General features: G+C 46.5%; 1 protein-coding gene across 2 annotated transcripts in view; it reads right to left on the bottom strand.

Annotated features, from left to right (window-relative positions):
* Positions 1 to 22,002, bottom strand: part of ISM2 (isthmin 2) — a 55,580-nt gene extending 33,578 nt beyond the window's left edge. For both annotated transcript variants that reach the window (XM_053286198.1, XM_053286199.1), the window contains exon 1: positions 21,863 to 22,002. In XM_053286198.1, coding sequence (XP_053142173.1) covers positions 21,863 to 22,000 — 138 coding nt within the window. In that variant the 5' untranslated portion in view covers positions 22,001 to 22,002. The remainder of the gene's footprint in view (positions 1 to 21,862) is intronic.
* Between the last annotated feature and the right edge of the window lie 3,844 nt (positions 22,003 to 25,846).

The following is a 25,846-nucleotide window of genomic DNA, read 5'->3' as shown; positions in this document are numbered from 1 at the left end:
GGCAGGAATCTCTCTCAGTCAGGAGGGAACTTGGAACCTTCTGCTCTTCCCAGAGTGGCTCCATCCCTTGAGTGGAATTTCTTACAGTGCTCACACATCAAGTCCCATTCAGGTTTAAACCGCTCTGAGCCATTTCGGAAGGGCAGTATATAAATCAAATAAATAAATAAATAAATAAATAATAAATAAATGCAACCAGGGCGGACCCTGCTTAGCTAAGGGGGCCAGTCATGCTTGCGACCACAAGACCAGCTCTCCTCCTCTTACTTACTTCTAGGCTAGCCAGGAGTCAACACTGGCTCGACAGCACAACCTTTCCTTTCCTACACTAGAGGTTCCCAACTTTGGTTCTCCAGATGTTGTTGGACTACAGCTAATTCCAGTCACAATGGCCTTGACCAGTGTAGCTGGGGATGATGGGAGCTGATTCCCTGAAGGAAGAAAATCTGAAGTACATTGAAGAAGATGCCCATAGCAGTGTAACAGTGCCATTTAAGAGATATGAAGGAGTGGAAAAACACATTCCCCACTATATTTGTTCTAAGGCCTAAAATAGAAAAATTGGAAATGGGCATTGGTGGGGGGGGGAGACTTTAAAAGGGAAAAAAGCTTTAACAACATTTTTCTTTCAGAATGATGAATAAAGTACTCTTTCAAGAAATGCTTTAGAATACTGTTGCAGCCAGTTCACATTGCAGCAAATCCTTTAGATTCAAGATTTATGCTAGGGGTGATAGCATTGCTATTGCATTGGACTGGACTACTAAGCAAGCAGCATTCTTAGGACCCGATGTTGGAAAAGGATTTTAAGATGTCACAAAACAAAAGACACGTTCAGGTGTTTGATAGACCTGCCAACAATATTGTTGTGGTGGTGAGGTACAACGCTGCCTCAGAGAGACTCCTCTTGCTTCACACTTAACTTGGATACCTCAACTTCCACATCAAGTGAAACAAAATATTGAAGGTTTGAAAACACACACACACAGAACAAACAAATGTGTGGAGCAGAGAGCTGGCTTCCATTCATGCAAATCTTCCATTTCCTGACATTCAAAGTAAAAGTTTGAAATCCAAAGCTATGGATGTTTCAGACATTCGTTAGAGAAATAAACTTGAGCAGTGCTCTTATTTTCAAGGGTACATCATTGACTGAGATGGAGTATGATACAAGCCTAACAAATCATAATAATGTTTTTTCTCCCTGCAGTTATCAAGACGGTTGTTTATTATGATGAAATATAATACTATTAAAGATTTCAGTGCTAAAGATTGTACATAGCATTATGAACTACAGGAACGTTTATTTTCTGAGCTTGCTCTCAAAAAACAAATTCCTTCTGTTTCTGATGATGCTAGAGTCTGCACAGAGTTGGGCCCTGAGAATGATTTGAATGAATGGAAGAAGTTCCATCATGCAAGGGGGCAGGGACGCAACCCTCAGGGACATATTTTGGTGGTGCACAGTGGGTTTCAGAGGAAAGAGGAGATCAGCAAAAATTGCCCTTTCACTTGCTCAAGTGCTATTTGGAGTGGTAGTCAGGAACACGCACTAGCAATATGCATGCAATGCTAGTCCAGATGTCTGTCACTGTCCCATAAAATCCACGTGTAACAATAAATGGATGCTAATGCAATGCAAGACATTGAAGTGGTGGACAGCTTCTGCCTTTAAGGATCGACCACCAACAGTAAAGGACCAGCAGTCAAGAAATATGCCTCAGACTAGCACTTGGTGGGTTGCAATGAAGGCCTTGGAAAGGTTATTTAGATGCCATGATATGTCTATACCTACAAAGATTAGAATCCTTCAGACAATGGTTTTCTCTGTGACACTCTATGGATGCGAAAGCTGGACTTTGAAGAAGCAAGATAGAAAAAGTATTGACATTTTTGAACTTTGGTGCTGGAGAAGATTTTTGAGGATACTGTTGTGTCTACTCTGACTGCCACATTAGACCCAGAGTTACCAATCCAAAATTATGTGAAATCTAGGCCTGTGTCTGATTCCACTTTATTAAGAAATCAATTAATGCCTGAAGTCAGATGACCGGACCAGCACATGACACCCAGGTCTCATGACTCTCCTTTGGGACAGATGTTAATTGCTTTGTGAAGGTAGAGGTAATCCAGCCTTGTTTCACAATGTTTGTGCAGCATGTAATCAAGAGAAACAATGGCCAGGCTCATTTTCCTGTCTCACACATATCCAAATGCTATCACTGTGGAGTGCCTTTACAGATTCATGTTGGGAAGATTTACATACACAAGCAATTTGGAGATGTTATGGCCCAGGGCATTCATATTGGACCAGAACTCATAGCCCAGCGGGCCAGGCTGGGGCCTGTGTGTCTCTGCCAGCAATCCTTTTGAGAGATTCCCTGTTGCAAAGAATCACTGAACTCCTTGCAACAGGAGTTCAATGGAGTGAAATGATTAACTCCTAAAACTGTCTGAGCTTTGCTCTCAGGTAATGACTTTGGAAGAGCCATAGGCTAATCCAATCTTCCTGTGACAGAATGTTTACCATATTTGCTATCACCCCTATTGTTTTACCTTAGTCAGATACATCGACTAACTAGTCTCACATGTATAGCTTTGTTTCTTGTTTCCTAACACCTTCAGCTTTACACCCTAGGTAGAAGTACACAAAATAAAATGATTTAATTGCTGTCTCACACATACAGATTCTTTCTATATATCTTTGACTGTTAACATTCTTTGGGGCCAGGAGTCTGCCCTCTCAAGCAGAGACAAACCAACAGCTTAAGAAATGCAGATGTTTGGAGAACACAAGAATATAATGTTTTCTGAGAGCAGCTAACAGGAGATAGAACCCAGATCCTGTTTACCCTGGACTGACCAAATATCTTGAACTGATCAATAATTGCCAGAAGACAGGATCTAGAGGAGAACAGCAATGTACACTTTTGAGATTCATGACAGATCAAAAGGACCAGTTTGTATAAAAAGGGATCTCTGAGACATGGCAGGCCAGCAAGCTTTGCCTAACCAGCAGATCTTTGCTCGTGTGCGCATACCAAATGCCTGCTGTCTAGCTGCGGAGTTAGCAGAGGCCTGGGACCTACAGACAAGAGACTGCTCAGTGATTATTGCAGTGGGGCAAAGAATCAAGGGCTAACTCTGTCTGTGAAATCCAGCACTGGCTCCCCCCCCCATCTGAAGCCTCATCGTTCCCAAGCCCCAGGCCCAAGTTGCATACACATGCTGCCCCATGCCAGATCCTGGTAAATATGTTGCTTCTAAAGCCTTGGCCTCCACTTCCCTTCCCCTTGTTCCCCTTCCTCCTCCCTCTACTAACTCCTGATTCCCAACCATCCCATTCCTGAGTGCCTTCCTTACCTCCCCTCCCTCTTTCCATCTATCTCTGATTTGTGTTAGGTTTTAAGAAAATTTAATACTGACCTTACATACATCCACACACATGTGATAGCTAGGAACACTGGGTTGATGGTATTACTAGCTATAATTGAAATATTACTAGTAGTTCTGATTGATTGTTCTGTTTTCTGCTCAGTTAGGTTGATGCCGTTGCTCTTTTATACTCAATAAAGCCCATTGAATTATTTGGGAGTGTTTTGGTCTTCTTTCTACTTTCGTGCCCAGACTATACATGGTCACTGTATAAAGAACTGGTCAGACACTGGTGAAACAAGCCTAATTTCATATGCTAGCTCCGAAGAATATCTAATATATAAATCAGGTTTGGCTCACAACAATACCATGGACAGCCAGGAAAACAAACATAGAACAAATCAATCCAGAATTTTCACTCGAGGCACAAATGACCAGGCTCAAACTCTATCATACTTCGGACACATTATGTGAAGACCCAGCTCCCTTGAGAAGTCCATCATGCTGGGAAAAGTTGAAGGAAAGAGAAGAGGGCGACCAGCAGCAAGGTGGATGGACTTGATTACGACAGCAATGTATGCACCATTTAGAGGCCTTAAAGACCAAGTTGAAAACAGATCATCCTGGAGAGAATTGAGCTATGTGGTCGCTAAGAGTCGACACCGACTTGATGGCACTTAATCAATCAATCAAATGCAATATTAGGCAAGTTTGACCATTCAAAGTTGTAATTAATTTCCCCCCCAGGTGATTATCCCTAGGAAGTCTGTGAGAGGGTATGTATGTGTTTCACTAATCAGGCCTGTACATGGGGAAAGCACGGGGAGGAACTAGGTGTCCCTGGCATCTCTCCAACACTTCATTTTGCACCCTCTTGGCATCCTGCAACTTCCAGGCATCTCATTCACAGCCTCCGATTTCAAAGAAAAGTTCTGCCCCTGCCACCCCTCCGTGCCGCACTGGAAATAGCAAGCACTGGCTGGTGCTTACTGTGTGCGCTGTGCAGTGCTGGCAAATGAGGCATTTCTGTTGAAGCTGGAGATTCTGATGCACAAGCCTAATAAAAACAAGTTATTTCAGTATTAAACCACATTAATTTTTAATTTTTTTTAATGATTCCCACTCACTCCTCAAGTATTTCAGATCAACTACTTGGCCACTTGAAAATTTTTAAGAATAAAGTGTGAGAAATCAAGATGGGTTTTTTTGTTTGTTTGCTTGTTTTTACTAAATAAATAAGCCAAACAACATGTCAGGTCAGGTCACAATCTATTTAGGAAGGTTTGCATAGTAAACTTTTCTGGAGGGATAAAAAATGGAAATGAGCAACAATTTGCATGGGAAAACATTCCAGAAAAAAATTCAATTCATTTTTTTTACAACCACATCTCTGCCTTTTATTTAAATTTTTATTCAGGAAGGGGAAAATAGAAACGTATTTATTTTCCAAAACAGCAAAAACTGAGACATACTTGGGATGCAACAGCTTGCTGTGACATTTCTATTAGTAGCAATTATGTAAAACATCATAAATATACCCAAACGGCACAAGTTGTGTGGTGTTAGATACCTATCATGTTCTTAAAGGAGTAATGAACTATTAGGTTTTATAAGAAATGAAGTCTTGCATATACTGTACTTCCATTTTCTCCCAATTTCTTTCAAATTTCTCCCCAATTCCTGCTTTTTTTCTGGAGGAGGAAAGTCACCTCACGTTTTCACATCTCTATGCTTAATGGTACTGGGAACTGCTGATTTCCAGACACTTGCATGGCACAGCTGGTTAATGATCATCTATCACTGCCAAGTGAATGCCTGTAAGGGGCAACATTTTCAGTTTGGCTCAACCATGGCCTCACGGCCAACAACTCCACCTAAGAAGAGCCTTTTCTTACTGCAAAGGCTAAGAAGTGTGGACAACGTTTCGTCATTTCCTGTACATGTACACTACAGTCACTGAAGCTACATCACCAGCAAACAGTTGCTTGACAGAAAATAAGAGATATCAGGCAGCCAATGTTAAAATGCAGCTGCAGAGCACAAGCGACACTCCTTCCAACAGTGTTGCAGAATGCCATATTGGAGTTTTGAATTCCAGGCAGAAACCTCTCGGGGAAACCCTAGCCTATACATCCTGGGAGAGAAAGTCTAAGCTGTCTCTTTTGACAGGATAGAGATCTGAAGAGCAGCTGGCTTGGCCAAGTAATGCAGCCACAACCCGGTCAAAGGAGGGGGCAAGGAGAAGCAGCTGGGAGCATAAGACATCTGTGCAACATCTCATCTTGGGAAAAACCGTTACGCAGAGCTGTGCACCTGGCATCTTCCGGGTTATTACACGGAATGCGCCTATTGCCGAGAGAACACTGAACAATCGGCCTGTTTCTTTCCTTCTCACCAGTGGGGACAAGGTGGAAACTTGCTTAGTGTAGCAGTCTATTAAGGGTAGCAGAGCAGCTCTGGATAACTGGCAAAAAATTTTTATTAGACCTCTTCTAAAGAAGCCTGCACTAGATCCCTCAGAGTTGAGCAATTATAGGCCTGTCTCCAACCTCCTGTGGCTGGGCAAGGTAATTGAGAGGGTGGTGGCCTCTCAGCACCAGACGGTCTTGGAGGAAATTGATTATCTAGACCCATTTCAAACTGGTTTTCGGGCGGGCTATGGGGTGGAGACTGCCTTGGTCTGCCTGCTGGATGATCTCCAATTGGGAATTGACAGAGAAAGTGTGACTCTGTTGGTCCTTTTGGACCTCTCAATGGCTTTCGATACTATCGACCATAGTATCCTTCTGGAGCGTCTGAGGGGGTTGGGGGTGGGAGGCACTGTTTTACAGTGGTTCCGCTCCTACCTCTCGGACAGGTTCCAGATGGTGTTGATTGGAGATGGTTGCTCTCCAAAATCTGAGCGTAAGTATGGTGTCCCTCAAGGCTCCATACTCTCTCCAGTGCTTTTTAACATCTACATGAAACCGCTAGGCGAGATCATCAGGGGGTTTGGAGGTGGGGGTTATCAGTACGCTGATGACACCCAGATCTTCTTCTCCATGTCAACGTCATCAGGAGGTGGCATAACCTCCCTAAATGCCTGCCTGGAAGCAGTAATAGGCTGGATGAGGGAGAACAAACTGAAGCTGAATCCAGATAAGACGGAGGTACTTCTTGTGCGGGGTCAGAACTCCAGAGATGATTTTGATCTACCTGTTCTGGATGGGGTCACACTTCCCCAAAAGGAACAGGTTCGCAGTCTGGGAGTACTCCTGGATCCACACCTCTCCTTGGTTTTTCAGGTTGAGGCGGTGGCCAGAGTGCTTTCTATCAGCTTCGGCTGGTACGCCAGCTATGTCCGATTCTTGAGATCAATGACCTCAAAACAGTGGTACATTTGTTGGTAACCTCCAGACTTGACTTCTGTAATGCGCTCTACGTGGGGCTGCCTTTGTATGTAGTCTGGAAACTTCAGTTGGTTCAGAATGTGGCAGCCAGGTTGGTCTCTGGGTCATCTCGGAGAGACCACATTGCTCCTTTGCTGATGGAGTTACACTGGCTGCCAATAGGTTTCTGGGCAAAATACAAAGTGCTAGTTATAAAGCCCTAAACGGCTTAGGTCCTGGGTATTTAAGAGAGCATCTTCTTCACTACGAACCCCACCACCCATTGAGGTCATCTGAGGAGGTCCATCTCCAGTTACCGGCAACTCGTTTGGTGGTCACACAGAGACAGGCCTTCTCAGCTGCTGCCCCGAGATTGTGGAATGTGCTCCCTGGGAAGCGCTCCCAAGGGCCTGAAGGTAAATTGCAAGTTTCCCTGATACCTTTAACAGCTGGCACAGTAAAGACCAGCAGCCACCTAATGGTGCAACGGGGAAATGACTTGACTAGCAAGCCAGAGGTTGCCAGTTCGAATCCCCACTGGTATGTTTCCCAGACTATGGGAAACTATGGGACTATGGGAAACACCTATATCGGGCAGCAGCACTATAGGAAGATGCTGAAAGGCATCATCTCACACTGCACGGGAGGAGGTAATGGTAAACCCATCCTGTATTCTACCAAAGACAGCCACAGAGCTCTGTGGGCTCCAGGAGTCAACACTGACTTGACAGCACACTTTACTTTACAGTAGAAACTGTTCTCGCTCTTACACACTATTCTTTTTTTAACCTCTATGTTCTGTTTTTGAACTAGAGTTGCCATCTTTCTTTTTCTCCCAGTCCAACCTCTATGCCACTAACACCATGACAGACATTTAGCACGCATCCCCGTCATTACCTCTCTACAATGTAAGCACACACTCGTTCACTGTATTTCCGGCCAGGAAAGGGCAATATCCTGACAGTAACAAGTGACAGAAATGCCAACAGATGCTTTAACATTTACTCACAATATTCCCAAACTCCCAACATTTGCAGCCTTCCCCTTCTCTCTGGCTGAGGTAACTTTTTTTTGCGGGGGGGGGGGGGGAATAGACAAAGTACTTGTGTACAAAAAACCCCACATCATTCTCTTTGCTTTAATTGATCTCTCATTTATCATCCCCACCACATTAAATGCCTTAAATGGCTGCAACTGTGTGCAGAAGGGTCAGAAATATCTTCTCTTCCTCTTACACATACCTTTTAAAGGATCCACTTTGCTTTCTCTGGGCAGAAGACTCAACAGACTTATTTGTCAAGTGAAAAAAGCCGAAGCACCCCCTAGTCTAACAGATCCTGGCTTCTCCCAGCTGGCTCCACCATTGTTTCAGCCCTTTACTTGGCCCCAGGGCAGGAGGCTTTTCTTCACTATCTTGACTAAGATAATTTGGCACTTCTCAAAAGGAAAATTTGCTATAAAGGCCAAAGTACCTTCCTGTGCACAATGAGCCCCTTTCAGGGCGGGATGATGCTTCAGTGCACGTTTTGTGCCCACAAATCCGACCTCAGCCAAGGACAAAGCGGGAGACAAGAATGCTTAATTGCTGAAGAAATGAAAAGGTAAAAAGCACATCCGCAGGCCAAATGACTCCACCCGCGACAGGCTGCAGCCGCCTGCGGTGGGACGTGCATTCCACGCCCAGGCCAGCAAAACGCAGACTTGGTGCTCACCAAAGGCACAAGTACAGAGACCCTTGGCCCCAAAACCTCCACCTGGAGCCATCATTTAGCTACTGTCTGTGACAGGACAATTATCTGTTGACTGTTGCCAAGACAAAGACAGACGTCAGGAAGGGAGAGAATGACGCCTGTAGGTCAGGAATAAGCAGCAAGAGACAGATGGGCTCCAGGGCAGGGAATAGCCTGCCTTCATCCCTGGCCACAAAACTGAAGAGAAAATAAACCTTACAGGGACAGTCAGGGCAAGGATGACGCTAAATAAAACCTGTCCCTGCAGGAGCTCCGAAGCAGGGGGGTAAACCCGTTAAAGACGACTCCATTTTATCCCATGTCAAAGCAATTCCATTCCACGACACTTCCAGGGACAGCTAGAACTGCTCTGAAATGCTCAGGGCTCATTCCTATGTTCATCTCACAACACCACAGCCTCAGATTGTGTGCGGAGGTTGTGGTACCGCCAGATTCCTACATGAACAACTACTACGCTCTCAAATCAGGCTGTCAAGTGGTATGACGGAAGCCATCGCAAACCTATCAACACAGTGAGCAAATCCTGCACCTAACAAACAGATAATGAAATATTCTCCACAGAGCCACACTAGATATTACGTGGAGATCTCCATCTTCCTTTTCTCTGCAGCTTTTTAAAGATGAAAAGCAGCTTTGACAGGCTGCCAGTCTGAGTGGAGAAAGGATGGGTGGGGAGAAACTGCTTAACCTTTTCCTCGCCTACTATCTTTCCATCATGCCTTCAGTTGTTTTTTCATCTGTGACAGGTGGGGGGAGATACAGGGTATCTGTACTTTTTCTCAAATGAATGAAAAAGGAGCTGGTAGGGGAATGGAAAATGACCAGACAATAGAGCAGGTCTTGACAGATTCCATCTGCAAAATCACAACTGAACTGCTTTTATTTGGAAAAAAAGAGATATTTTACCTCCGGGCAGATTGACTAGCAGCACATATAGTGAAGGTGCATATGTTGCACTCGCAAAGTTCTCATGAGGCTAGTTTGGACTATATTCCCCCACCACCCTGAACCAGCTCATGCAAATAAGACGAAGGGGGATGCCTAAAGCACACACACATCCTGACATCTTTCCTGAATGTCCCAACATCCTCCTGGCATGTTCCTTTATTCCACAGGAGGAAAGCATGTCCAAACCACCCTTTTACATGTGGTCCAAATATTAGTTTAAGCCAGTAGTTTGGCCACATGTAGACAGGCAGTTCAGACAAATTATGCTATCCCCCCCCAAAGCCCATGCAATTAAAAAATGTGTTGGGAGGATGTTGGGACATCCAGGAAAGATGTCAGAAGATGGGCACTCTCAGGGTGTCCCTTCTTGATCGTGTGAGCCACTTGTGGGTGGAGGAGTATTTCTGAACCAGTCCTTGCTTGATCCATCTAGGTTTGGTTTCACTGAATTTACTTGTGAGGCTTCTTCTTACTTAAGACACATGGCAGATGCTAGCCTCTCTTGCTGTGTTTGTGGCACACTATATAAAGATCTGTCTGCAGTGTACACTGCAATTCTGTAAGAGCATGGAAAAGCTGCAGCATCTGGTGTCGGCCACAGAGAACTGAGTTCCCTAAGCATCTCAGGGTTCCCCACTTTAAATACAAAATTAGCCCTTAAGGTCACAAAGGCATTCTTGAAAGTGCATGGGCAATGTGTCTGTTGAGATTTGAAAATGGATGCTGAATAAAAAACATAGATCTGGGATGGGGACTCCAAACAATGTGTATGCTGTGCCCATATTCCTCTTTCTTCCCTGTACCCACAAGGCTAAGAGCAACTTGGGGGGGGGGACTTAAACACCCCTCCTCACCTGAGCATTTTGTCAGAGCAATAGCCCCTCATGGTTGCATTTAAGTAAAAGGACACATGGGGATGGGCACACACACACACACGTGTGACTGTGGATCTTCCACAATGTGTGTCATTTTGCCCTAAGGTTTCCAATGGCTAGCAGTATAGCTCTATAGCTCTTGCTAGTCATGGGGAGATGGAAACTGCATTATTCAAAATAGCAAAAAGTATTATTTATTAGCAACTTATATACTGCTTTTGAACAAAAGTGGTTCTCAAAGCAGTTTACCTTGCAAAGGAATTAAAGATGGTTCCTGATCCCAAAGAGGCTCAAAACTGGATTGCTGGAGGCCCACAGAGCACGGCAGGGCACTATTTTGCCCTTTCAATCCTTTTGGTGGGTGTATGCTTTTTTGCCAATTTCTGGGCCTCTGGGAACCTAATCCCCATGATACCATTGCCCCAATAACCCGGTATTCACTGTTTCTATATTCGCGGTAAGAGCGGAGAACAGAACCCCCACCAATACTGAGGTTCTCCTGTATTTCTCAGATATACCCCAATTCTCTGAACAGTCGAACTGTCTTCAAATATTCAGTCTAGTTGAGTGCTTCCAATCGGTTCCCCTGCCCTGTTGACCAGGGAACTTATGTCTCAAAGTGCATGGCTTTCACAGGAAAGGTCTTATAAACATGTATCACATTATTATTGTTCATGCATAACACCTTAGCATCTGCCTTTGGGCACAGGCTTTTTCTATACCTGTCCCAAGGAAATCTCAAACCATTTCTGTGTTGAAAATCCATGGCCTGTTGACTCTATGCATTTAGAGCTTAACTGCAAATTAGCAGGAAAAGACTTTAGTGGGATACAGAACACTTAAGTTGCTAAACCGCCCTGAGCCATTTTGGAAGGGCGGTATATAAATCAAATCAAATCAAATCAAATCAAATCAATCAATAAAATAAAAGTTAAGAAATTTGCCAAAAATGTTTTAAATTTTCCAACAGAAGGAATACAGTTGTTGGAAAGCTATAGCAGTGATGCCCTGGTGACTGCAAAATGATCTACTCTTCTCTTCTCCTCTAACTAATGGGACAGCTCAATGTACAAACAATAATAGTTTCATCGGTAAAAGAATCAACACTATTATCGTGACCCCTATTCATCTAGGGTTGATTGATTCATCCCTCCCCTGCCAAATATTTAAATCAAAATGAATTCGAACCTGCCCTTACAAGCTCCCTTGCAGTTTTTTCTTCTCCACATCACAGCTTTGGGCAGGTAAAAGGCCATTGCCTACAGGGCAAGGGTTCCCAACCTTCAGTCCCCAGAGGTTGTTGGGAGTACAGGTCCCAAAATCCCTGGTCACAATGGCCAACCCACTGGGAGCCATTAGGCTTGTGTGAAGTTTCAACCAAAGCTGAATACTTTGTGCAGACCCGCTGGAGGCAACTGCTCCAAGCTACGGGAGCTGAAGTGGCAAGAGAGAAGATTAGAGCACAAGTCCTAGAGAGTGCCTTCTTCGGTATGATCCCCATCGTTTGTTGAGGTCATCTGGAGAGGTTCATCTCCAGTTACCACTGGTACGTCTGGTGGCGACTTGGAACCAGGCCTTTTCTCTAGCTGCTCCTGGTCTATGGAATGCACTCCTGGCAGATATCCGCAGTTTAGGCTCGTTGCCGGCCTTTAAGAGCCCTAAAAACTTATTTGTTTGGCCTGGCCTTCCAAGGCTTGTAAAGTGTTGTTGTTTTCTAAAAGTATTTTAACTGGTTTTAAATGGTTTTAATTGTTTTTATATTGTTTGTAGTACTATGTTTTCAATTGTGTGTTTTTACGTCTTTTAAAAGTTGTTCTACACCGCTCAGAGCCTCTGGATGGGGAGGTTTATAAATGTAAAAAATAAATAAATACAAAAATAATAATAAGTGAAGGAAGATTCGACTTGAATCCGACAAGACACAACATAAAGCCTATCTGAAGACTTATTCTGTGGAAATGCATGCAATGAAGAAGTAATTCTATTCTTGTGTCTGCAAGTTCACATCTAGTGGAGTTGTTCAGAGTTGTGAGGAGAATGACTCTGGTTCCCTCCTCTCTGAACTTTGATCTGGATTTTTCATCATCCCACTGGTGCTTTTAACAATTCTTTTGCAGATAAAATTTTTCGCAGTTTTGGTGGGGTCAACTGTAGAGGTGTCCAGTAACTCCTCTGGTTCAATTAGAATGGATCAGTTTCAAATTGTGACTCCTGAGGATGTAGTCAAGCTCACTGGAGGTGTTTGGCCTACCACTTGTCCTTGGGATCCATGCCCAACCCAGCTTGTAACTTGTAGCAGGGAGGTTGTTAAAGATGGCCTAGTTAACATCATAAATGCCTCACTGAGGGCAAGATGTCTCCATGTTTGAAGGAGGCAATTATGAGACCTTTACTTAATAAGCCTGCCTTAGAGCCCCTGATAATGGATAATTATAGGCCAGTCTCAAACCTCTCTTGGGTGGGCAAGATAGTTGAGAGGGTGATGCCTAAACTCCAGGCAGTTTTGGAAGATACTGATTATCTAGGTCAATTTAAAACTGGCTTTAGAGCAGGCTATGGGATGGAGAAAGCCTTGGTCGGCCTGATGGATGATCTCTACCAAGGAGTGGGCAGAAGGAGTGTGACTCTGTTGATTCTTTTGGACCTTTCTGCGGCTTTCAATACTATCAGCCATGGTATCCTTCCAGATCATCTGAGGGATTTGGGAATAGGTGGTACAGCATTGCAGTGGTTCCATTCCTATCTCTCTGGTAGATTTCAGATGGTCTTGATCGGAGATGGTTGCTCTCTGAAATGAGAGCTATTGTATGGTGTTCCCCAAGGCTCCATCTTATCCCCAATGCTTTTTAACATCTACATGAAACCGCTGGGTGAGATCATCAGAAGATTTGGAGCAGGGTGTTATCAATATGCTGATGACACCCAAATCTATTTCTCCATGACATCATCATCAGGAAATGGCATAACCTCCCTAAATGCCTGCCTACAGGCAGTAATGGATTAGATGAGGGCTAATAAATTGAAGCTGAATCCAAGCAAGATGGAGGTACTCATGATGAGAGGTCATACTTCAAGGGATGCAATAGATCTTCCTGTTCAGGATTGGGTTGCACTCCCCGCAAAGGAGCTTGGGAGTGCTTCTTGACCCAGGCCTTGCTCTGGTTTCTCAGGTTGAGGCTATGGCCAGTAGGAGTGTGCATGGTTCGGTCCGGCACAATTCAAAAGACCGCCGGACCGGTCCGGAGGTCCGGATGGGTGGGGGACTGTTGCTTTAAGAGGGGGGGTGGTAGTACTCCCCCCCGCCGCTCTTCCTCCTCCGGCGCTGTGTCATTTGAAAAATCTTCTTGGGGCAGCAGAGTTCCTCTGCCGCCCCTGCCCCCGTTGTTGTTTGTAAAGCCTTCAAAGAGACGAGTGCTAGCGGCGCGCATGCGCCCTGCGCGGCGCGCGCTCATTTCTGACGCTGACGCGCCGTATGCTGCATGCGCGTGGCAGCATCAGAGACGAGGGCGCATGCGCGTCGCTAGCACTCGTCTCTTTGAAGGCTTTACAAACAACGACAGGGGCAGGGGCAGCAGAGGCACTCTGCCGCCCCAAGAAGATTTTTCAAATGACACAGTGCCGGAGGGGGAAGAGCGGCGGCGGGGTGGGGGTGGGGTAAGTACTACCACCCCCCTGCTTAAAGCAACAGTCCCCCCTGTGCCAGACCGGGGGTGCACCAGACCATGCACACCCCTAATGGCCAGGAGAGCTTTCTATTAACTTTGGTTGATACAACAGCTGTATCCATTCTTTGAAGTTAATGATCTCAGAACTGTGGTGCATTCTCTGGCAACCTCTAAGCTTGACTACCACAATGCGCTCTGCAATATGCTCTAAATGGGGCTGCCTTTGTATGTGGTTCGGAAACTTCAGTTGGTCCAAAATGCAGCAGCTAGATTGGTCTCTGGGGTTTCTCGAAGAGACCATATTATGCCGGTTTTAAAGCAATTGCATTGGCTACCAATAGGTTTCTGGACAAAATACAAAGTGTTGGTAATTACCTTTAAAGTTCTAAAGGGCTTAGGACTGGGTTACCAGGGAGAGCACCTTCTTCTGCATAATCTGCACCACACATTAAGATCATTGAAAGAGGTCCATCTCCGTATGCTGCCGCCAGCCCATCTGGTGGTGACTCGGGTGTGGGCCTTCTTCTTGTAGTCGCTCCTGGGCTGTGGAATGCACTCCCTATAGACACCTGTGGTTTAACATCTTTACCATACTTAAAAAGAGCGCTTAAGACACTTTTTTTTAGCCTGGCTTTTAGTAAACTTTGCTGTTTTAACAAGTTGGTTTTATATTTTGTCTTTATTGTGTTTATTTTTGTGGACCACCTAGAGCCTTTGGAGTCAGGCAGTACATAAATTAAACAAACAATATAGCAGGTGTTATGAAACTGGGGATGCTATGCATAACATGACTAGAGTGTCCCTGAGAAGATATCAGCAAGGTTCACCCTTACCACAATGAGCATTAACCCCCTCCCATGAGTTCTAGTCACGGGAAGAATCTCTCCACGAGTACAGTGTTTGCCTCTTCAAACAGTGTAACCGGGGGTGTCAAGTTTTAGCAGGCATCAGGGTGGACACGGGGCTTATTGTTCTTGGGAAAGCTGTAACCACAACATCCACAACTAGAAGAATGCCTGGTCGGGCTTCTCTTGCACACCCTTGGCAGCATGACCAGTGGTAAATTAGCTAGCAATCCTAACAACCCCCATGGACCAAGGAGTTCTAAATTGATTGGAACTACTCATAAAAAGCTTTCAAGTCAAAGGAAGTGTATATAAATACATCAACTACATGTGTTTTTTAAATTTAAAAAGCCAAAGACATCGCTAGGAACATGACAACGTATTAAATGTTAAAACAAAACAGCAAGTACACAACACGGTACATACACTTGGAAAATTGGGTGCAGTCCAGTTTGCCTCAATTCAAAGATTATTACAGTGGAGCTGGAGAGAGTAAAGAACATCCAACCTCTGTATTAGACTGGAGACTGGACTACGCATGTGGGGCTGCCTTTGAAGACTGTTTGGAAGGTACAGGGAGTTCAGAATGAATCCAGGTTGCTAACTGGGGCGGGCCTTTGGGGTCACATCTTGCCACTGACTAAAGATCTCTGCCACCTACAGGTGCGGCAGGGAAATGACTTGACTAACAAGCCAGAAGTTGCCGGTTTGAATCCCCACTGGTATGTTCCCCACAGTTTGGGAAACACCTATATCGGGCAGCAGCAATATAGAAAGGTGCTAAAAGGCATCATCATCTCACACTGCTTGAGAGGCGGCAATGGTAAACTCCTCCTGTATTCTCCCAAAGAAAACTGCAGGGCTCTGTGGTTGCCAGGAGTCGACACCAACTCAACAGCAAAACTTCACTTTACCTTTAAAGAGCTTTACTGGCTCTTGGTCCACTTCCAAGCACAATTTAAAGTGCTGGTGTTAACCTTTAAAGCTCTGCGTGCCTTACGATCTGGGTAGCTGATGAAGCACCAGCCTGCCTGTACACAGAGGACTTTGCCAAAGGCTCTTTTCTGTGCATCCCTGCCTTCTGAAGTGACCACAGATGGAGGCTGGAGAGGGCTTTTTCAGCTGTGCCATGCCATCTATGGAGTTCTCCCCAGGGAGGCTCACCCGTTGCCTATTCTGATGTCATTCTGGTACCAGGGAGAATCCTTTTTACTCTCAGAGGCCTTTGGAATGCCTGTTAGTCTGGTTTCATCTGCTGTGTTTTTATCTGTATATCCTGGTGAAGATTTTTTTAAAAAAAACTATTATGTTATATTGCTTTTATTATCATCTTTTCTTTTCTTTTCTTGTCATCCTGGAAGCGTGGATGTGCTCAAGGTCAAGATACACAATTTTAAAATAAGCAATTAAATAATTACATTGTCAGGACTAGCAGAGGGGGGAAAATAGAAATGCAAAATAAATGCAAGGAGACAATAAGGGATGCAAAAAGAAAGCCTGAGGAACAAATAGGCAGAAGTGTCAAAGGGAATAACAAAAACTTATATCAGAAACAGAAAACCTGTTAGGGAAAACCTGTTAGGTTGTTCAAGTCCGAGGGATCCAGGGTAGGCTTCTTCAGAAGTGGTCTAATAATTTTCTCCTTAAGACAAGGAGGCATCCTACCTTCCCTCAGAGATGCGTTTATAATCTCTACCAGGCCCTCTACAACAACCCCGCTGCCAGATAATATAAGCCATGTTGGACAAGAGTCAAGAGAACAGGTGGTAGGCCGCACCATTCCAATCAGCTTGTCCACATCCTCAGGAGTCACAAACTGGAAATGATACAACCTAATCATACAAGAGGAGTCACTGGAAACCTCCACATCAGACACTGAAGTAATTGTGGAGATGGATAAGTCAGCCCGAATATGAGAGATTTCCCCCACAAAGAATTCATTAAACACATCACAGCGGGTAATCAATTGTTCCAGATTCTGATTCAAGGGAGATGGGGCACTCACTAGCCCTCTCACAACCCTGAACAACTCTGCCAGACGTGAACTTGTGGATGCAATACGGGCAGAAAAGAATTGCTTCTTTGCCGCACGTATCACCTGAGCATAGGTCTTCAAATGAGCTCTATGTTGCAATCTGTCGGATTCAAGACGAGTCTTTCTCCGCTTGCGCTCCAGTCGTCTACCTTGCTGCTTCAGCCCCCGTAATTCTTCCGTATACCAAGGGGCCAATTTTGAAGAAGGTCGGAGAGGACACTTAGGAGCAATCATGTCTGCTGCCCCAGTGAGTTTGCTGTTCCAATTCTCCACCAGGGCATCAACAGGATCACCAGCAGAGCCAACACTAAATCCCTCCAAGGCTTCTTGGAATCCGATTGGATCCAATAACCTTCTCCGGTGGATCGTCCTAATAGGTCCCTTGTCCCTGTGAAGGTGGGAAGTGATTGTGAGTCCAACCTTAACCAGATGGTGGTCCGTCCATGACAATGGGGAAATCACAGGATTCCCCACCCACAGAACACCACCCTGATCAGACTGAAAGACCAAATCAAGCATGTGACCAGCAATGTGCGTCGGCCCCGAGACCACTTGGGATAGGCCCATAGTCGTCATGGCCACTATGAACTCCTGAGCCGCCCCGGACAAATTGGTCCCAAAGTGAACATTGAAGTCCCCCAGCACCACAAGCCTGGGGGACTCCAACACCAAGTCCGAGACCAAGTCCGTCAGCTCAGTTAGGGACTCTGTTGAGCAGCGGGGCAATCGGTACACCAACAGAAGTCCCAGTCTATCCCTGGTCCCCAGACTCAAGTACACACATTTGATATGGTCTGACACTCTAACAGGGATCCTGGTGAGGGAAAGGTTATTCTTATAGACCACAGCCACTCCACCTCCCCGCCCACGGTCCCTCACCCGCTCCTCAACAGAGTAGCCTGAAGGAAGAAGTTGGGACCACACTGGGCCCCCAGCCTCCCCCAGCCAGGTCCCTGTAATACATACCAGGTTGGCACCTTCATCCAGAATCAAATCATGGTTGGTTTCTGATTTGTTCTGGACCGACCTGGCATTACAGAGGAGCAAGGTGAGGTTCCAAGGATGATTGGCAGTGCTCCCCAAGGTCAAAGGGCTGGCAGGGCAGCCAGAGGGGAAACCGCTATTAGATTTCCAAGTCCCATTCCCCTGTAACAGCCCGCTGACCTGCCAATGTTCCTTCTTCTGTTCCCTACGATGACCGGAATGGCCGTCCCAGTCAGTGGACACGCCCCCTGTCTCCCCATCTCCAGTTAAGCCCAGACACATTCTAAGAATGTCTCACCCAGGACAAATTAAAACAGAAGCTCCACTATTAAATGCCCCCCCCCCATAAAAAAAACCTAGGCCAAGAGACCTAGCCCTCGTCCTTGCTGTCCCCCGAAGTGGCTCCCCCAAAGGGGTGAACCCTTTGGTGTCGCCCCTTCAGTGGCAACCCCGCCGGTGGTGGGCCCACCGCCACTGGCAGAAGCCTATATAGCCCTGAGCAGGCAGCTCTAGGCAGACGGGATGCAGGAAACTGCCAAGTCAGTTTCTAAACTGTCTTGAAAAAACTAAAAGTTAACAAATCTCCAGAGCCAGATGGCATCCACCCTAAAATCCTCAAAGAACTCAAATGTGAAATTGCTGATCTCCTAGCAAAAATATGTAACTTGTCCCTAAAATCAAGCTCTGTACCAGAGGATTGGAAAACAGCTAATGTAACTCTGATTTTCAAAAAGGGATCTAGTGGGGTCCAGGAAACTACAGGCCAGTTAGCTTAACTTCTGTACTGGATAAATTGATGGAAAGCATAGTTAAAATGATTAAACACATAGAAGAACAGGCCTTGCCGAAGGAGAACCAGCATGGCTTCTGCAAGGGCATGTCTTGCCTCACTAACCTTTTGAGTGTCAACAGGTGTGTGGATAAAGGGGATCCTCTTGACACAGTATACTTGACTTCCAAAAAGCTTTTGACAAAGTTCCCCATCAAAGGCTTTTGAGTCAATTCAGCAGTCATAGGATAAGGGAACAGGTTCATGTGTGGATTGGTAACTGGTTGAAGGTCATGAAACAGAGGGTAGGAATAAATGGACAGTTTTCACAATGGAGGAAAGTAAGAAGTGGGGTCCCCCAAGGATCTGTACTGGGACCAGTGCTCTTTAACTTGTTCATAAATTATCTAGAAGTTGGGGTAACCAGTGCAGTGGCCAAATTTGCAGTCGACACTAAACTATTTAGGGTAGTGGAATCTAAAGCAGATTGTGAGGAGCTCCAAAAGGATCTCTCTTCAAACTGGTTGAGTGGGTGACAAAATAACAAATGCGGTTCAGTGTAAACAAGTGTAAAGTGATGCATACTGGGGCAAAAAACCACCTATACACTGATGGGGTTTGAGCTGTCAGTGACCAGGAGAGGGATCTTGGGGCCCTGGTGGACAGCTTGCTAGAAGTGTCCACTCAGTGTGCAGAAGCTGTGAAAAAGGCAAATTCCATGCTAGGGATCATTACAAAGAGGATTGAAAATAAAAATGCTAATATTCTAATGCCCTTATACAAATCTATGGTGCAGCCACATTTGGAGTACTGCATGCAGTTCTGGTCAACGTATCTTAAGAAGGTGCAGAAGAGGGCAACCAAGATGACCAGGGGCCTGGAGCACCTTTCTGAGGAGGCAAGGCTACAGCATCTGTGGCTTTTTGGTCTGGAAAAGAGGTGACTACAGGGAGACAGTGTATAAAATTATGCATGGAGTAGAGAGAGTAGACAGAGAGAAAATTTTCTCCCTCTCTCACAACACTAGACCCAGGGGTCATCCCATGAAACTGAAGGCCAGGAAATTTAGGTCCAACAAAAGGATGTACTTTTTCACACAGTGCATAATTAATCTATGGAATTCTCTGCCATGGCATGTGGTGATGGCCACTAGCTTTGATGGCTTTAAAAGGGGCTTAGACAAATTCATGGACGATAGGTCTATCAATGGCGACTAGTCTGGTGGCTGTGGGCCATCCCCAGCCTCAGAGACAAGATACCTCTAAATACAAGTTGCAGGGGAGCAAGAGCAAGACAGAGGGTGTGCCCTCAGCTCCTGCATGTGGGCTTCCCAGAGGCACCTGTAACAGGATCTGGACTAGACAGGCCTTGGGCCTGATCTAGCAGAGCTGTCCTTATGTTCTTATTAGAACAGCCATCCCTGATACAACACACTCCTGGATTTAAGCAGAGACTTAGGACCTCTTCATATAATAATCTCTTTTTTAAAAAGATGTATAACTAAAATCTGCTAAGAGTACACCTGAAGATGGAAACTGTGATAACAACAGTTTCCATCAGTCGGAAACCTGCAAACAGGATTCCAAAAGATGAAAACATCTGCAAGCAGGTACGGTAATCAGAGGGCTATGAAAGCCTACAACTCCCTGTTCAGCATCTCAGTGGCAAACCTACAACTGCTAGAGACTGCGAAAGCACTGAGAACGAAACAGATAAGACCAATACAGCCAATACCAGCTATTGTTTGTTGGGCACAGCCCAGCTCATGCCATCTTCAGTTCAAGAACATGAGGGCACATTTGGCGACATGTCAAATGGAATGAATAGGAATCACCCTCACCCACCACTCCTTTCACCTAACTAGAATTCATCAGGGCACAAGGCAGTGGAGACTGATCGCAAGAATGACATTTGCTTACAGAGATTAAGACAGCCCAAAGCTGCAACAGTTAGTCCAATTTCCCACGGAAAAGGCTATTGAAATTTCATGTCTAGAGCAAAAGTCCATCACTGTAAGAGAAAGAATCTATCAATCTACCTTCCCCCTTGTTGGTACCTTTTGGCATCAACAATGAAGACACTGCATTTTTTACCCCACTCTTCTTTTAAGGAGCTCAGAACAAAGCACAAGGTTTCCTCCTCAAATTGCACCCTCACAACAATCCTGTGAGGCTGGCTTGTTGAAAGATAGTGACTGGTCTAAGGGAGGAGAGCTGGTCTTGTGGAAGCAAGCATGACTTGTCCCCATAGCTAAGCAGCATTCTCCCTGGTTGTATATGAAAGGGAGACTAGAAGTGTGAGCACTGAAAGATATTCCCCTCAGGGGATGGAATCGCTCTGGGAAGAGCAGAAGGTTTCAAGTTCCCGCCCTGGCTTCTCCAAGATAGAGCTGAGAGATTCCTGCCTGCAACCTTGGAGAAGACACTGCCAGTCTGTGAAGACAACACTGAGCTAGAAAGACCAATGGTCTGACTCAGTATATGGCAGCTTCCTATGTGACCCAGTGAACTTCAAGGATGAGAGAGGAATTGAACTCAGACCTCTGCAATCCTGGTCTGCAATTCTAACCACTACACCCGGTCAGCTGCTGACCCTCATGGAATAGACTTGCACATCACTCTCAAGCACTTGCTGTTTCACTTTCATGTGTAACGCCAGCCAGGACCAGAATTAGCCTTTTTGGTTAAACAATACAGTGGACTAGTCCACGATGGGTTTTATTTTGTGGGCTTTATTTTAGGGAGGGAAAACTGCCACCTGTAGCTACAAGCCCAATTGCTCTGTTGGTCTCAGCCACTCCACATGCAAGATCACACCCTACATCGGCCCTCGGCTCTCTAGTGGCCGAGCAGAATCCACATACGGTACACCAAAAGGGTGGCAAAATCCATCCCATTATCCAGTCTCCGTGACTGCAAAGCAGACTGTTGACAAAGTGCTAATTAACCACTATTTAGAGACTTCCAGCACATGCAAGGCACCAAACTAGTTGCAACTGTGCTTTCGGGGCCCCATAAAAAGAGATTGTTTTGGAGCCTGATTACTTGAAGAACTGAACACTAACCGAGAGTTAATACTGCTAGGTTTTGCACACATCCTCCTGTCCGCGCTCCTTTATACATTCATTATTGATGTAAACAACCAATCAATCAACCAATCAACCAATCAATGAGATGCAAGCGAGTCTCACAAAGCCCTCAGCCCTCGAGTATCACGATAAAAGAGCAGCGCCGTTGCTTTCACTCACCTCCACCAGTTTATAGCTCCTTCCCTTCGGACTGTGGTTGCGTTGTTTCCTCAAGGGCAGCCCTCTCACCGCAGCCAGAAAAGTTGCCAGAACCACAACGCTCAGAATCAGCACAACTTTCCCTCTAAGCCTAGACATCTCTTCCTCCCACTTCTCGCCGCACCGCCTTGCGCGCACACGCACACACACGCACACGGCAGGCAGGCAGGCAACGCACACTAATCCAGCCCCCGCGAGTATTACAAAAATCAGACCCTTAAGAAGCGCGGAAGTACAGATGAAAAACCGGCAATCCTCTTTCCAGCCTTCTGCTCCAAGATTGTGCCTCGGAAAGGTCCAGAGCAGAGCAGAGCGTGCGCTGGTGAGCGAGAGAAAGATTAGGAGCGAATGACTCTCTCTCTCTCTCCGGCTGGCGCGTTCCCCCTGCCCTCCTGATCTCTCTTGCAGATTGCTGAGCACGTTTGGATTTTCCAGCCCTTGCTGGCTGTTGGGCCACCAATGCTGAAGGATCACTAGGAGAGAGCGAGGGGTCGGCGGGGGGGGGGGGGGAGGGATTTACGCCGATATGGGAATGCGCAGCGAGGGAGCAAAGGCTTCTCCCACCCGCCGCCGCCGCCTCCTCGATAATCCTTTTTGCAATTCGATTTCGCCGCCTCCCTGCCCGGATCACTTGCGCGGGCGACTTCCCCGAAACAACCCCCGAGAAGGACGCGTGCCGCGTATCCCAACAGCGGCTCCTTTGCCTCGGAGCGGCGAAAACGTTGCTTGGCGCAGTCCCGCCTTGGCCAACCGCTCTGTTACACTATCCGACGGCTCCATGCACTCGGCGGGATCCCTTCGGCGCTGTTATCGCCGCCGCCGCCGCTGCTCCAAACAGGAGGAGGATGTGCAGAAAACCGGCCCCCTTTTGCTTCGGAAGTGCCCCCCTCCTGGGCTCGGCCAGTCGCCTCTCTGCCCGCAGCCGCCGCATGTCCCAAGTTACCTCGGCTGCGGCTGCGGCAAAGAGCTCCCGGCCAGCCCTTTGCAAGTCTCCCGTTGGGCTCGCATGTTGCGCGGGCTGTGGGGGTGCGTGCGTGGGGCGCCGCCGCCGCCGCGTGTCTTCTCTCCCTCCCCAGTCCTGGAACAAGGCGACCTGTTCTTTGTTCTGCAGACTCCTTGGTCTCCCCGCTGGGCTCCTCTTTGCAAAGTTCGCCCCCGCTTCCCCCCACTGGATCGGACGAAGTTTCAGCTCCAAGAGCCTGCCTGGGCTGCTGCGGCGCAGGCTGCACGAGGCGCTCGGCTTCCTCCGGGCCCGCCCCTGAGTTCCCACCAAGACAACGAGCTCCCTTCGCTTTCGCTCCACTGCGATCCTTCCCAGGCGGCTTGCTCGCGCCGACCCGTGCCAAGTGCTGCCAGTGCCTCCACTCAACTCTCTTTCATCTTGCCTGCCCGGGCTTCCCCAGCGGACTCTTTCTCCTCCTCCTGGCGGCGGCGGCGGCAGCAGCAGCGATCTAACGATCCGGAGCAAGGATCTGCCCCCCTCTTGGATTTTGCAAAGCGCTGATCGCAACCTCCCCACAGCAGCCCGACTGCCTCTGCGGCTCTTTTCCTCCCTCCTGTGGGTCTTCTTCACTCAACCCACACACAGCTCCTCTGACGTTGCCGCGGGAGGATCCCTCCCCACGCAGGCCCCGTGAATGAATGAATGACCGGAGCGAAAGCCACGTGAATGAATACATCAATCAGTGACTCAGAAGCCACTGGCAACTTCCAAGAAGAAAAGAAAACACACGACAGAGAAAACCTGTATTATCTGCGTCTCATGGGGGAGCCCATCCGGAAGAATATCGGAATAGCTACTGGTACGAGTTCGAACAGGCAGGCTGAAGGCTTTTGAGGACGAGGAAATACATTAATGTCGCACTTGTGCCTCTTCTGTGCTGGAAGAGGAACAGAAGTCCTCTGGCAGACTTTTCTTTGATAGTAAAGGATCCAGTTGGATGAATTCATAAGAACCTAAGAACAGCCCTGCTGGATCAGGCCCAAGGCCCATCTAGTCCAGCATCCTGTTTCGCACAGTGGCCCACCAGATGCCGCTGGAAGCCACAGACAGGAGTTGAGGGCGTGCCCTCTCTCCTGCCATTACTCCCCTGCAACTGGTACTCAGAGGCACCCTGCCTTTGAGGCTGGAGGTGGCCCACAGCCCTCTGACTAGTAGCCATTGATAGAGCTCTCCTCCATGAAGTCATCCAAACCCCTCTTAAAGCCATCCAGGTTGTTGGCTGTCACCACATCCTGTGGCAGAGAGTTCCACAAGTGGATCACACATTGTGTGAAAAAGTATATCTGTTTGTTGGTCGTAGATTTCCTGGCAATCAACTTCATGGGATGACCCCTGGCTCTAGTGTTGTGTGAGAGGGAGAAGAATTTCTCTCTCTCCACTTTCTCCACACCATGCATGATTTTATAGACCTCTATCATATCTCCCCGCAGTCGTCTTTTTTTCTAAACTAAAAAGCCCCAGGTGTTGTAGTCTTGCCTCATAAGAAAGGTGCTCTAGGCCCCTGATAATCTTGGTTGCCCTCTTTTGTACCTTCTCCAGTTCAACAATGTCCTTTTTAAGATGTGGTGACCAGAATTGTACGCAGTACTCCAAGTGTGGTCGCACCATAGTTTTGTATAAGGGCATTATAATGTTAGCCGTTTTATTTTCAATCCCCTTCCTAATGATCCCTAACATGGAATTGGCCTTTTTCACAGCTGCCGCACATTGAGTCAACACTTTCAACGAGCTGTACACCACAACCCCAAGATCCCTCTCCTGGTCCGTCACCGACAGCTCGGATCCCATCAGCATATACTTGAAGTTGGGGTTTTTCGTCCCAATGTGCATCACTTTACACTTGCTAACATTGAACCGCATTAGCCATTTTGTCGCCCACTCCCACACTTTGGAGAGATCCTTTTGGAGCTGCTCACAATCCTTTTTGGATTTCATTACCCGGAAGAGTTTGGTATCATCTGCAAATTTGGCCACATCGCTGCTTACCCCTGCTTCTAGATCATTAATGAGTAAATTAAAAAGCACCAGTCCCAGTACAGATCCCTGGGGGACCCCATTTCTTACTTCCCTCCATTGTGAAAACTCTCAGTTTATACTTACTCTCTGTTTCCTGTCTTTCAACCAGTTAGCAATCCACACATCTACTTGTCGCCTTATCGCATGACTGCTAAGTTTCCTCAGGAGTCTTTGATGAGGAACTTTGTCAAAAGCTTTTTGGAAGTCCAGGTAGACTATGTCAACTGGATCACCTTGATCCACACACTCATTGACACTCTCAAAGAAGTCTAAAAGGTTGGTCAGGCAAGATTTACCTTTGTGGAAGCCATGCTGGCTCACTCCCAGCAGGGCCTGAGCTTCTAGGTGCTTTACAATTTTATCCTTGAGGATGCTTTCCATCAATTTGCCTGGAACGGACGTTAGGCTAACTGGCCTGTAATTTCCCAGATCGCCCCTGGATCCCTTCTTGAAAATCGGTGTTACATTTGCTACTCTCCAGTCCTCTGGTACAGAGCCTGATTTCAGGGATAAGTTATATATTTTAGCAAGGAGGTCGGCAATTTCACATTTGGATTCTTTGAGGACTCTTGGATAGATGCCATCCGGCCCTGGTGATCTGTTAGCTTTCAGTTTTTCCAGACAGTTTAGAGCATCATCCCTTGTCACTTCTATCTGACTCAGCTCTCTAGCCTCCATCCCTAAAAAGCCTGGTTCAGGAACAGGTATATGCTCAGTATCCTCTGCCGTGAAGACAGATGCAAATAACTCATTCAGCTTCTCTGCAACCTCCATATCCTCCTTAATAATCCCTTTCACTCCCTCATTGTCTAATGGTTCAACTGCCTCCCTGGCAGGTTTCCTGCTTCTGATGTACTTAAAGAAGTTTTTGTTATTCCCCTTGATACTTTTGGCTAAATGTTCCTCAAACTCTCTTTTGGCCTCCC

The sequence above is a fragment of the Hemicordylus capensis genome, chromosome 1, assembly GCF_027244095.1.
Source record: "Hemicordylus capensis ecotype Gifberg chromosome 1, rHemCap1.1.pri, whole genome shotgun sequence".
In the NCBI taxonomy this organism is placed as follows: domain Eukaryota; kingdom Metazoa; phylum Chordata; class Lepidosauria; order Squamata; family Cordylidae; genus Hemicordylus; species Hemicordylus capensis.
This window is presented reverse-complemented; position numbering and strand designations above follow the sequence as displayed.